This window comes from Takifugu rubripes, chromosome 19, assembly GCF_901000725.2.
Source record: "Takifugu rubripes chromosome 19, fTakRub1.2, whole genome shotgun sequence".
NCBI lineage: Eukaryota > Metazoa > Chordata > Actinopteri > Tetraodontiformes > Tetraodontidae > Takifugu > Takifugu rubripes.
This window is the reverse complement of record NC_042303.1, coordinates 6,771,226-6,785,375: the sequence shown is the minus strand read 5'-3', so window position 1 is coordinate 6,785,375 and position 14,150 is coordinate 6,771,226. Positions and strand designations below refer to the sequence as shown.

General features: G+C 42.0%; 1 protein-coding gene across 1 annotated transcript; it reads left to right on the top strand.

Moving 5' to 3' along the window:
- The first annotated feature begins 4,514 nt into the window (after positions 1–4,514).
- Positions 4,515–13,017, top strand: smarcd1 (SWI/SNF related BAF chromatin remodeling complex subunit D1). Its single transcript, XM_003973088.3, has 13 exons — positions 4,515–4,749; positions 7,732–7,907; positions 8,083–8,125; positions 8,241–8,363; positions 8,532–8,654; positions 8,778–8,894; positions 9,051–9,152; positions 9,251–9,412; positions 10,019–10,116; positions 10,189–10,324; positions 10,816–10,938; positions 11,444–11,545; positions 12,158–13,017. The coding sequence occupies exons 1-13, from the start codon at positions 4,564–4,566 to the stop codon at positions 12,209–12,211; spliced, it is 1,545 nt and encodes a 514-aa protein (XP_003973137.1). The 5' UTR covers positions 4,515–4,563; the 3' UTR covers positions 12,212–13,017.
- Positions 13,018–14,150: the final 1,133 nt, after the last annotated feature.

Sequence of the window (14,150 nt, the reverse complement as noted above, 5' to 3'; positions counted from 1 at the left end):
AAAAAAGCATTTTGAGAGTAGAAGTAGAAGGGTATGCCGAGTCCTCTTCCCAGCTCTCCTCATCCGAATGTTATTAATGAGAGCAGCGTGCCGAGTGGCTCTGTTCACTACTGAAAACCAACGCGCTTGGTGTGCGTCGGTGCTCGTGCGCGTGTCTGTTCAGTGTACAAATGGAGGAGCTATGCCTCATTTCGTTCTTCATCTCTACAAGTCTTCATCAGTTTTTTTGCTCTCCCAGGTTAAATTCTAAAATCTTTGGAGGTTTGTTTGGGGCTGTTAAGTCTGTATGTATCTGTGTTCTAGTTACAAAAGTCTTATCAAAGCACAATACCACCAGTATTTAGAGGTGATGTAAAAGAAACCCTACTATTCTTGATATATTGTCATATTATTAATATGGTGTTTATCTTCTTTTTTTCTTTCTTTCATATAAACAAACTGGGTATTGCCTGATAATTGTGTCTCCATCTTTCAGGCAGTAAGCTGGTCTATTTAGTTATCAAAGTATAAATAAAATCCGACCATGATTTTGGAAGCATATTTTTCTGATGTGTTCATTTTGTCCGCTGAGTTCTCCTTTTTGGTCCGTCGGCAGAGATAGCTGGTGTATTTTCCCACTCCGATGCCGCGTGAAGGTTAATTTTAAATCACAAGATGTTCGTAGACAATCTGATCAAGCATTCTGCATTTCATCCAAGGCGTTTGTCTGTCTGGGTTCTCTCTAATCCATACTTTATCTTGTGTTTTGCTTCTTGTGACATTTTCTCTCGATTTTCAGTCACTGCAGTGAGTCGGGATTCACGACAGGATGAGTTATCTGCCGATGCTTTGTGCAGTTTAAGAGCTGTGCTGCATTTTTGATGTGGAAATCCACATTCTTGATGTGGCATTACTGTTTCAGCAGCCGCTCGACAAACTGATGGATGACAAATATTCTGCACAGCCAATATTGGTTTTATCAAGAGTCTCAGCACCAAGCTGTTACTCCTGGTCTTGTCTTCTTCTGTATATCTGGTGCAGCCAAGTAGGAAAGCAACGCTGATGTATGCATTATCAGAGTCCAATATGCCCGCGGATGTGCCGTCAGATTGCGTTAGCCTACACTCATCCCTGATATTGAAGGTTATTTTAGGAAGGTTTTGTTTAGACTATTCCAGTGGGAGAGCAAACAATCAGCCGTGAGCGAGAATTCATCTGTGAGGAACCTCAGCTGGAAACAACACAGAGGTTGACGCTCCGGGGACTCAACGTCTGATTAAAAATGTTTCCTCTTTCAGTGTGTTTTTAATGACTATTTGTTGTTGTACATACCAATAAGACAGATTGGACGGAAAATAAATGATGACACTGCTCATTTCCGGTTTTCCTTTCTCGCCCTTTGAATGAGCAAAAGCGTGCAGGTCAGAAAAACAGCATCAAATCATTCACCAGATGTTCTCCAGGTCTAAAAAAAGGCTCTGGGGGCGTGATGGAGGTGCTATTATACCTCCTTCAAAAAAAAAGATTAGTGTTGATGTTGTAGCTAATAAAAATAAAAGGGAATGAAGCTGTTCTGGGATCAATAGGCACCTATTGTGGGGTAGTATTCTGCACCTGAAATCAGCAGTAATTGGCTTATCATGGCCGCTTTATGCCCAAAACCATTCGCCTCAATAGCAAATGTTTGCTACTGAGACTGTGCAGCACAGAAATTAAAAAATCCTGAACAAATAAACTTAACCTGGTGAAAACCTTTTTATTTGGGACCTGCTTTTTGCATTTATTTATTGTGTCTAGTAACGTGCAGGGAAATCGTGTGCATAATAAGGAGGATTCGAGAAACCTTCATGCGCCGGGAAACAGTGATGAAGTAGTCGGTCATGACTGACACTGAATAACGTTTGCAGTGAGGGATATTAAGCATGGATTATTGATGAGGTTAGATCCATCCTGCACAAGGGTGGATTTTATTTTCTTTCTTTCTTTCTTGAGAGCAGAATTAACTTTCCAGCCTGTCTCAGTGCCCTTCCTCCTGCATGTCAGATGAGCCACATTTCCAGTATAAATTTATTCTATCCGATGTCTCAGTGCAATTATCACTCGCAGTCGTTTGTCATCAGCTGACTCTGTGCAGCTCTGCTTAACATTCTGTTCATTAAGGGGATTAATAATTACCACACAGCCAAGCTTCTCAGACCTGAAAGACGCTGAGGATTTATTTGTCCCCTAAATTTATTGAGCCTTTATTCCATTATTTCATATCCTGAAATAAGACTTAACCAGACCCTCTGTGGCATTTCCCTCAGGCGAAATGAAACCTTTTATATAACCTTTAATATGTCTGGTAATTGGGGAAATGAAAGACTACATGATCCTTCCTTTTATTTGTGTTTTAATTAGATTAGATACTAAACTCATCCCGCAAGAGTGGAAACTTTCCAAATGATCATGTAGTCATCAGCAACCATCTTAAACACAAGCTGCCAAATAGTTTGTGAGGCTTTGAGTCACATCTTGGAAAAACAATTACACTCTCACAAATGAGGTTTGGCCCTTTGTGTGCATTATGTCTCAAATAAAAGGAAAACAGATAGATATATTCCCCACCTACTCTTCCTCGTGCCCTCACAGATGACATGGTGTCTACACAAACAGATGCAATAGCATGCTTTGCGCCAGCATAGCTCCTCGCTAATTGGAGGGGAGTGTGATGACATCAAAGGGGGGGGGGGAAACTAGAAAGCGTTTGAGTCTGTCAGGGACTTACAGGACTGCAGCAATTCCACTCATAACTGGATGTTTACTTGTTATACAGACACCACTTCAGAGGCTTTACATTCGCTTTACTGTCTGGTCATAGATGGAAAACGATACCTTCAAAGACATTCATCTTGGTGTTTATGATCTATGAACTAATGAGCAAGGAGGACAAAACCGGTTACACTGAAACGATGATGTTCAGAAACATGTCAAACATGTTCAGGAACATGTCAAACTCCAACTATATGGTTTTTATTTCTTTTCTTATTTTTGCCATTGCAGCCACAATCATGGAAGTTAAAATTAATTCAACACCTCCCTCTTTCCCTCCCTCCTTACCTACCTACCTACCTACCTACTGACCTACCTTTTAGACATTATCGATGATATTTATCATAACTAGAAACCAAAGATTAACCACCAACAGGATTCCAGCGAGCTAATAGAACCTGCGTGGATTGAATAAACCATAAGAGCAAACCCAGACACAGAGGATATATAAGGAGGGTAAAGGAGACCACATACTCCACATCCTGATGTCTGCAGGCCTAAAAGTACTATAGAGACTAAAGAAGGATGCTGTACAATTAAGGTGAGTGAGAGGACGACATTAAGGCTGATGTATCTGTCATGGACAACACCTATCACCACCTCCATCAGACTGTGAGCAGCTCCGTCAGCAGCAGGTTGCTGTAGAAAGGTCAGTGGCACCACCATCATCACACAGTTTAATAAAATCTGATATTTATATCGATAAAAGGTTTCGAGTCACTTTTTGCACTTTACATTGCTCTCCTGTGCAATAAACATGCGTATATGGCTGCTGCAATTACATCCCATAGCTGTGTGCTGATCACGCTTTACTTTCTGTTGCAATTACAAAGATTTGCATGTATTTTCTGTTTTTCCATTCTGTTGTTTTTTTCAGCTCTTCCAATTTGTTCTTATTGCACCATTTTCTGCTGGTTAAACAAGGGAAATTCCCCTGTCTGGTATGTATAAAATATTTTATCTTGTTAAAATGATATAACATGGGGGAGCAAAGACCACCAGTTAGGTTCAAAGCCCCAATACCAAGAGTCACAGGTGACATTACCACAAGAGCAGCTGACAGGACCAACCAGCTGAATAATGCAATGACCATCCATGTAGAAGGCTGCCAGAGGCTTAGATCAAGGCAGCATGGAGACAAGTGGACCAAACCTCCAAATCACAGAAAGAATACTGATGTTAAATTTGACAATAATTACAAGAGCCCATAAATACATCATATGTAGCTTTATTGACATTTGCAAAAATAAAAATGCTTAAAATAAGTTATACATTTTATATCCAGTATTACTGGTGGATTGTTCTTACTTTTTCATATGTGGCCAAGAGCCAGCGGAATGTCCTCCCCACTGAATTAACCTTGGGTACAGATCCCACATTCCCATGCTTATCAAAGAACTAGTTATTAAGTCAGTGGTTATTGAAGCCTGAGCAGGAGCTTGCACAGACTTAGACTTTGATCAAAGGGTCTAACAACGTGGTCTTGGGGTCTCAGCGTCACGGGGGGGGGGGGGGGGGGGGGGGGTTGAGTGGCTATTGTAAATATACTTATTCTTTTACCTGTCATAGTTCAATTATCTTAATATTGTGGTGCTCCTTATCGTTCTTACCATCCCATCCTATCCTAATTTTAACGCGATTCATTCATGGCAATGCCTCCAATGACCAGCAGGGGGCGGTGAGGAACCTCCGATAGAAAACCAACCCCCGTTCACGCTCTCGCGGTACCTCCGCCTGTGTGCATCCACCCCACCGGCGACATTCTGAGAAGACATGGCGGCCAGAGGGGGGTTTCAGGCTGCACCGACGGGAGGTGGTGGTGGAGCAATAGGACCGGGACCACCTGTACCCGGTGCCGGACCCGGCATGGGTCCGGGGACTCCTTCGGGAAGGATGGGACCATCACCAGCTGCACAGAATCACATGTACCGTTCCCCGATGCCTGGGCCTGGGTACCCGGTGAGATATCGCTCCATCTTTGCTACGGTCGCGTTAGCCTGTCCGCTAGAACAAAGCCTCTTACAACTGCTTTGTCACTGGTGGCTAAGAAGAACCATCGTTACTGTTGTGGCTCACTCCTTTACGGAGCCGGTGGCCTCACTGAAAATGGCGAATTTGTGTAAAAGTTTGAAAACGTCACTTTGCGTTGCTATCGGAGTTTGTAGTTTGAATTTGCTAACCCTCCCGCCCGCTGCCAGTAAAGTTAGTCACGGTAGCCTGTTAGCTTAGCATGCTAACCTAGTTAGCTGTTTGGCTAATCCTCGTTTAGTGTTCTTGCTGCAAAATACTGATTTCACTGTTATCTTTGTGCTGCGATAAATAGTCTTTGCTGTTCACCGTCGTCCTGTAGAGAGACGCTTCTGTTGGGATCCAATCGTTGGTTCTGGATAGTTCCAACGTTACGGCTACCGTTGGGATCTCACCTATGAATGAAAATCATAGATCTGTCTGCAGGAAGCCGAAATTTGGTACAGGAAAATTGTCCGACGTCGACAATAAACGCCTTCCTTCATGTGCGTGGAATTATTAGATCCGCGTGTCCGCGCTCCACAGTAAAAACTCGTCTCGTTTAAACTTTTTCCCTCAAACGTTTACAGCTGAGATTAATTAAAAGTCTTACCCAGCCTCTTCGATGGCTAATCTGTGGATTAAAGATCTCAACAGGATAATGTAAGAATAATACGTGTTATACATTAAACGCTTACATTAAAGGTTATCACACTAGATTAAATAAAGTATTTAAATGTCTCCATATCAATGTCGCCTTAACAATGATGGCCAAAAGTAGCCCTTGAAACTGTATCATTACCTCAGGAACATGGCTGCAGCCAGGAGTGAATCATTGGTCAACTTTTTTTCTCTGTTGACTTGCCAAATCCTTGAAGCTTAGTTTTCGTTGCCTGGTGGTTCTGCAGCAGTAGTTGTGATCGAAGGTTGGTTTTTGGCCATCTTCATCAGGAGGTTGTTCATCCTCTTCCTCAAAAACAGAGCCGCTGGCTTTAGCCTGGATCTCCTCGTTCACTACAAGGCGTGCATCAATGCCGAGAGCATGCCAGGGAAAGCAACAAAACCATTAGGTTTCCAAAAATAAAACCAGTTTATCAAAGAAATGATCAATATAATGATAAACCTACCAAGACTGGCCCATAATTCCTGTAAGAACAATGCCAAAACAGTGTTTCTGGGAAGTTTTGAGATTTAAATATAGCAAAATTTGTGTACATTTTTTTAGGAAACTGGGTTGCTGTAACACATTTTAACTCCTCGAGACAAACATGCTTGGCTGGAGATGAATAAAGGCTTTTCGTCCGTCCTTATCAGCCTCACACAAGACTTGAGAAGTTTGTCTTTTGGGAAATCATGAAAACTTCGCTATGGCTGTGGCACATGTAATGAACCTAAACTCTGCTACTTTTAAGACCATCTCAAACTCTTAAATGCTTTTGAGACATTTTGGAAGGACACAATATAAATATATAAGGCAAAAACGTCAAGTGATATTTCACATGTGTACACGTGTCTATTTATTAAAAAATACAGTGGTTTTTTTTGTTGTTATTCTGGACTGTGCATGGAAATTTAAATAATCTGTTTATCAGCCAAGCAGAATCATCTCTTCTCTGGTGTATATGAAACATATTAGTCTTGGGCGCAACAATTCTCCTAAATTATATGATGGGATGTCGTTTGGACACTTCGGTGTTTTTTTTTAGACAGAGATGTAGAAGAGAGGTTTCTTGGCGTGGCATTGTGGCGTCTCTGGTGTTTCCCTGCTTGTTGAGAGCTTAGTGTTGAAACAAATTGTTGGCAATTCACAGCCAACTGTTTTCACACAAGATCTGTCAACATTTGTCCCTTTTGTATTAAATCAGAGCTCATTGCAGTCATACTTTGTTGTCTAGAAATAAAATAGTCATTTTTGAGTACTCCACAGCTGTTGATAGTGCTTGCTGCTTAGCTACAGGCACTCTTAGGCATGGCTCAGTAAAACGATGTGTCCCCCCCCCACCGGCGTCCTTGGCTGCTTTCATTCAGGCAGGCAGCTTTTCATAAAAGTCCTTATTCTCTCAGTGCTGCAGAATTCCTCTTGTTCCCAGGTAAACCAAGGCTGCACAGATGTACTGCCTAAAGAGCACTTAATGACGGTTTTGCGGTGCCTTTCTGCCCACACCCGCCTCTTTATCAGCCAGAGCATATTAATCCGGCCTCTATTTGATGACAATTCAGTTTCTGTCATCCGCTTTGCCTTCATCTCGCTATCGGACCTACTGCTGATGCGGAAACCTTCAATCGGGGCGTGATAATTTAGCTCTTCTCACCTGCACTCATGTACTTAGATACAAGAAGTCGCCTGTTCGAGTTCTTGGCACATGGATTGGTGAGTCGGCAGTGAGATTTGCTACTTTATGTGAAGAAATACGCATAGATACAGCTGTTCGGTTTTCTTGTAAATCCATTTTTTAATGTGTTATGATGAGCCTTGTGTGCGCATGCGTCTATTGAAGGTATTTCTGTGCAGTGCCGAGCTTGTGTAATATTTGTTTTTCGCGTCTCGATCGCCTGCTTCATTTTAATATGCAGGGAAACGATGGTGTATTTGTGATGGTGATTTGGCTTTTGTTGTTTTACAGAGGTGCATATGTCAGGAAAACACACAATATCACAGCCATAATCATTTTTCCGCCCGGGGTGATAACATTATGGGTAACGGCCAAAAACGACATCTCTAATAGGGTACCATGTTAACATTTGTCTCCTTTGGCTCCACTGCAGAGTGCATACATTTTATTACAGCATAGAAGCCCCCCAAACATATTGTTTTCCTATTAAAAAAAACAAACAAACATTGAATTGTCAAATGAAATCCAATTGTATCCCCTCTCCCTACTGCTGTTACATCAATGTTTTCTGCTCTTTATAAAATAAATCTTGTTCCTGCAGAGACCGGGCATGCCCCCATCCAGCCGTATGACTCCACAGGGGCCAGCCATGGGGCCCCCAGGGTACGGCAACAGTCCCGTGTCTCGGCCCGTTATGCCCGGCGTGATGGATCCATCTCGGAAGAGGCCCGCCCCGCAGCAGATCCAGCAAGTCCAGCAGCAGAATCGCAACCAGCAGTAAGTTGGACCCCTCATGCAGCAGCAGTCTGGTTTTATTACTTACTGCTAAGAGGGAAAGAATACTAGTAGATAAATAGAAGTAAGCCGTCCTGATTCTGTAGAGCTCTCAGATCAGAAATCCATGTATCGCTCCCATTTTGTTTACAGATTTCTTCATTGTTTTACGTTACAGCACAAAGAAGAAGAAGATGGCGGATAAAATACTCCCTCAGAGGGTGATTATCGCTTACTGAAAACCCTTTACTGCCGTTCATCCGTACATTAATTGTCAAACCTACTTAATGTTCTTGTCACAGAGGAAGTGGATCCATAAACCTTTCTCATACACAGATCAGGGAACTGGTCCCAGAGTCTCAGGCCTACATGGATCTCCTGGCTTTTGAAAGGAAGCTGGACCAGACAATAATGCGCAAGAGGCTGGATATTCAGGAGGCCCTCAAGAGACCCATTAAGGTATGTTTCCCTCCTAAAATAAGCTGTTCTTGATGTCCTGGAAAATGACTTGCATCTTAGAATATTCTGTGATGTTGACAGTGCAATTGTACAGAACTTGAAATTGTTCTTGCCGTTGCTAACGTTGACACGACACCGGGGTTTATCTTCTTTTATTTGTGTTTATAGCAAAAGAGAAAACTCCGGATCTTCATATCAAACACCTTCAACCCAGCAAAACCAGATGCCGAGGATGGAGAAGGCACAGTTGCATCATGGGAGCTCCGTGTTGAGGGCCGTCTGCTGGAGGATGTAAGACAGTCCTAGTTTAGTTTGCTTGGTCTGATAACAGGAAGCAATTAAGCACATCTAGACAGGTGGGTTTTTCTTAACCAAATTACATCGCATTGAATGAATTCTTATTTCCTATGTCAGACGGCCGTGTCCAAGTATGAAGCCACCAAACAGAAGCGCAAGTTCTCATCTTTCTTCAAGTCTCTGGTCATAGAGTTGGACAAAGACTTGTATGGCCCAGATAATCACCTCGTGGAAGTAAGATCTTTTCTCGTTTCTTGTTTTCATATTAGATTACTCTCATTTATTTGTTTATAGCTTTTAGTAGTTGACTCCTTCCTGTTGTGACCAGCAGCTCTACGTATTTCTCATTTGAAAATTAGAAATAATGAATAAATATTGATGTCATTTTAGTGGCACAGGACTGCCACCACTCAGGAGACAGACGGTTTCCAGGTGAAGAGGCCTGGTGACGTGGGCGTGCGCTGCACCGTGTTGCTCATGCTGGATTACCAGGTAAATTGTTGCAGATTGTTCTCAGATCAGCCAGGGGGGAATGCTGCACGTGTTTGTTCAATAGAACCTGAGAGCACAACCCTGTTGTTTTGATCCAGCCCCCTCAGTTTAAGCTGGACCCCCGGCTTGCTCGTATGCTCGGGATCCACACTCAGACCAGACCGGTCATTATCCAGGCTCTGTGGCAGTACGTGAAGACCCACAAACTGCAAGACCCTCATGAGCGCGAGTTCATCAACTGCGACAAGTATCTGCAGCAGGTAAGCGGCCGTATCGCATGAAAGATCAGACGGCTTCATATCTGTAGCCGCACACAAAATCATCCGAAAATAATCAAAGGCTGAAGTGTAAAGCTGGGAGGATCCTCATTCACGTAGCTGGTCTGGATATTTCCTGCTCTGAATATAAAACACTTCATCTCTCCAGTCTCTCATCTCTATCCTTATATGGAGGGTCTGCGTGTTTCTGGGTCACTGACAGGTTTTTGTTTGACTTTGCCAAGATTAACGGGCAGAAAGTTAATGGGAAATTCCTGCAGCATTTATCAATTCAGTATCAAAAAAAAAAAAAACAGCACGGAGTTCTTGTCTGGTGAGATGTATAGAAAGAGTATTGACAGTAATTAGGAGAGAGGCCAACAAAGGGTGGAAATGACTTCAGTATAGAGCTTAAACCTCTCAAGTATAAACAGTTGTAATAAACGTTTAGAGGCAGATATGTTATTACTGCTGACACGGAGGCTTTCTTTGTCTACAGACAAACTGATATTTAAGAATAACAGCCGAAGGAAACATGCTCACTTGCACGCCTCCACTTTAAAGCAGGATTTTTGCTTCAGTCTGACTAAAATAGTCTAAAACTTGCAGATCTTTGAGGCTCAGCGAATGAAGTTTTCCGAGATCCCACAGCGATTGCACGCGCTCCTGATGCCACCAGACCCCATCATCATCAACCATGTGATCAGGTAGAGATCGGCGCTTCCGCAGCAATATTAAAATGATCCAAGATGTGAACTCACTGTTGTTTTTGCTGACAGCGTGGACCCTAACGACCAGAAGAAGACTGCGTGCTATGACATCGACGTGGAGGTGGATGACACGCTGAAGACCCAGATGAACTCCTTCCTGCTCTCTACAGCCAGCCAGCAGGAGATAGCTGGACTGGACAACAAGGTACCTGCACCCAAAGGCTCGTCTGCAACGATGGGTTTCATGCTTCATTGTAAATTGCTGCTTTTTAAGCAAATGACAGATGCTTTGAATCACAACTTGGGAAAGTCTCTCAATTACTGTCAAACTTCCATATTTTTCAAGGTTGTGTGTTTTAAGCCCGGTGCATCAAGCTGCTCCATAGATTCTGTTTCCCATTATGCAAACTGGCTCCAGGCGGCTTCCCACTTTTCCGCTTGCACAAATTCATCAGAGCTGTGAATTAATCTTTAACCGGTTTTTGAGGTCGTGTCTTTTTGACCTGCTGTGAGATGACTGATCACGTGCACAGATTGATACCGCTTGTAGTCTTTTTGTCTTGGTCGAGTCAGCACTCCTAAAAGGTTCAGGTAACAGCTGTATCTGAACATTGACTTTAGAAAAATCAGAACATGACAGTTGAAGGTAATTATCGAAGTAACCACAAGTTAAGATCTATAACATCTCTCTTTCAGATCCACGAAACCATTGAAACCATAAACCAGCTGAAGACGCAGAGAGAATTCATGTTGAGTTTTGCTAGAGATCCTCAGGGCTTTATCAACGACTGGCTGCAGTCCCAGTGCAGAGACCTCAAAGTGAGTCCACCTCTCATGACCTCATTCTCGTACTGGGTAATATATTATAAATCAAACGTAATTTCCTGTGAATTAAAACAACAATGCAACGTCCACATGTTAATATTTAAGAGCTGTGACTCTTTCCCTAAGTCCAGGTTCAGTTCTGGCCAGAGTGGACTTTGTTACATAAGCATCTAGCTCACTCAGGTGTAACAGGAGTGTGAAGTCAAAATAGAGCCTGTAACATTTAATAACGCCTCTGTGGAGGCCTGAGGGCTGTCCTTCCTTCTATCAGTTGAATCACTGCTGACCAGCTGTCAACCAGCTTCAGTGTTAGTCCAGTCCTCGGTGAGGTAATAAAATCAGCCTCGCAATACCGCCATCCATCCACAGCAGATGTCAACCGAGTGTACTTTAAAACATCTAATATCCCCTCGTACAGTTTAGTTTTTACTTTAATCCGATTCTTTGGAACTTTAAAGTTTCCGGAAGTCAGAATTGAATCAAGTGTCTTTGTTTCCAGACAATGACTGACGTTGTTGGGAACCCAGAAGAGGAGCGGAGAGCGGAGTTTTACTACCAGCCGTGGGCTCAGGAGGCGGTCTGTCGCTACTTCTACTCCAAGGTAATCCGTTTTTTGCTGACTTTTCATCTTCTTTCGTCATGCTCGCGGCACCCTTCATCCACAGGTTCACATTTCCAACACCTATTGGACAAAATGCCAAAAGAAACTGACAAATGCATCTAAGGGGCTTGAGCTTGGACATTTGAGCTTTATCTTACTTTAGGGTTATTTTCATTTAGGCTTAGGATCCGTTGTATTATTTTAAATGACTAAACATAGAGCAGATTGGGATGGTTTAGACACGCACAAAGGAGAGAAGGAGAGTAAATGTATGAGATGGTGATAAAGAAGGATTTATGAACGTGGTGAAAGAGCACTTGTGGCTGGCTGAGGGACGAACATGCAGAGCGTGCTAACATGAAAACACATTTTCTTTTGTAACCTCATTAAGAAAAGAGCTAAGAGCAGAAGATGATGAATGAATTTGACTTTTGAAAATGTTAAAGTGCGCGCAGATCTGCATAAATTCTCCACCACACTCTCCACAGTAATTATATGCAGCATTTACAGATGGAACGTTAATTTATCAACTCATTAATGATCCCAATTTTCCCTTGCCGTCGACAATTTAACGTGGCGGAGCGTTCAGATCTGTGTTGCCGTGTCTTTCAGGTCCAGCAGAGGCGCCAGGAGTTGGAGCAGGCCCTCGGCATCAGGAACACCTAAAAGATTTTCAATCAGACCTCATGTGCTGGTGCAGACCAACGATGTGTATGCAATGTTCAGAGCGACTTTCTCAGTTTTCTGGGGACATTGATACCGGATGGCTCTACTATTACATAGGATGTCCCACCCTGATTTAATTCTCACTACTGCAAGTAACATGTTATGTGTATTTTCTTTTCTTCTCTGTGGAGCGCAGCCAAAATTCTTGCATGTTTAATCCTTGTTTCAAGCATTCCTTTCATTCTTTTTGTGTCCACACACAAGTAAAGATTGTACCAACATTAAAATCAGCACAGATGCTAACTTTTCACTTTGCATTTCGAGTCAAACCTCTCTCAAATTATTCCAAAACTATCCTAGGATCTCTTTTTCCCCTCCCTTTTTGATGGGCTTTTTGTTTGATTCGACGCGCCCCCGCCAGCCCAGGTGCCCAGATTCAGTCTGTTGTTTCTGTGACCAGTCAGATGTCACCTCATCTGCTCCCGTGCCACTCTGTCTTAAGCTGTTGTGCTTTGGTTTGGACAATTTGTTCAGTCTGTTGTAGGAGAAGCATTTAAAAAGTTTAGTAACGGCAGAATATCCATATATTGTTAAAAAGTGGCATTAAAAATGACTCGGTCTTTCCTTTTCTATTATCATCAGTGATACTTGTTTTTAAAAAATGTATTATATCAGTACTTGTTAGCTATTACAGATTATTATGGAAGTAGTTAGTCTGAGTACCTCTAGTCTATATAGTTTTGTAAATACTGAGCAGAAAAGTAACTGAAGTTTGATGTGAAGTAAAATTGTATCTCTAATCCTGACGGATTTTGTTCGTCCTCATTTCTTTGTCTACTCTCAGATAGTCGAGACTATTTATATAATCAGCCTGTCGGAGTACAGTGATTTAGTTTTCCACAATTTCAACATAGCGGCCATATTTGACAAACCTTGCAGGTAAAGTACACACAGCCTTCAAGTTTCCTGCAAGCTTAGTTGTTAAATAGTTGATGCCTTTAGGGTTTATTTTTTTCTATTTAAACTGCGCAAAGAAGCCATAAACACTTGAACAAGTTCAGTCAGAAGAGTCGTAGCATTTTGGTACCTCGGCTGAAAACCCGGCACCTTTTGACTTTAATGCTAGTAAACCTGTCGAAGGTAAAGATGAACATCATATGCTCGTTGAATTCTGAGAAAACACTAATTTTGTCGGTTTGGGGAGGCTATGTGATTTGGATTCATAAACTTGGGGGGGTGGGGGGGGTGTAGTATTGTTTGAATCTGCAGATTTTTCATGGACCAAACCTATTTTTCTGTATGTTGGTATGTTATAATAAAGTATGCCTAAAATGCATGTTTGCTTGTTTATGTGTCGTTTCTGTACTGTGTGGTCTTAATCTCCTTAAGGTGCATTCAAATACCCCCAAACAAGGGCTGTATATATAAATATATATTTTAAAAAGACCTTTATCCTAGTCCCACGTAAGACCCTATAAATGTTAAACTTTTGTCTATAATTTATCTTTACTCTAGCCATTATTATTATTAGTGTGAGAAATAAATAATTCACTTAATGCAGCCCCCCCCCTCAACTACTCCCAGGGGTCCTTTAAGTGGCATTAAAAATAGTTTTTGCTTTTTTTTCTTTTTTTTTTAAGAAAAAGCCATTTTTGTATTAAATAATTATTTAGTATAAAGGAAAACATGTTTGACTCCCTGTGGTATGGATGTTTTTGATCAATAACAAGTGGGACACTTTCGCGCAAGTATCATCGTCTTGACTCGGCAACAACATAAAAGTTATTTTAAATACTTTAATCCTGATTGTGTGTTGCATTTTTGTATATATGTGAGGTCCTGACTTGGAGATTTAATCATTTCCAACCATCATCTTGAGCTCTATTATTAAAAACACCAAAACATGGTTAAACTAGCTGGGGTTAGGTCAAGGTTAGCG

Bases quoted from the DNA above. Each gene is read 5' to 3' on its own strand.
- smarcd1 (XM_003973088.3), top strand. From the start codon at position 4,564: ATGGCGGCCAGAGGGGGGTTTCAGGCTGCACCGACGGGAGGTGGTGGT. The intron at 7,908-8,082 runs GTAAGTTGGACC...TTTACGTTACAG, and splicing joins CAGCAGAATCGCAACCAGCA to CACAAAGAAGAAGAAGATGG. The intron at 11,546-12,157 runs GTAATCCGTTTT...CGTGTCTTTCAG, and splicing joins GTCGCTACTTCTACTCCAAG to GTCCAGCAGAGGCGCCAGGA.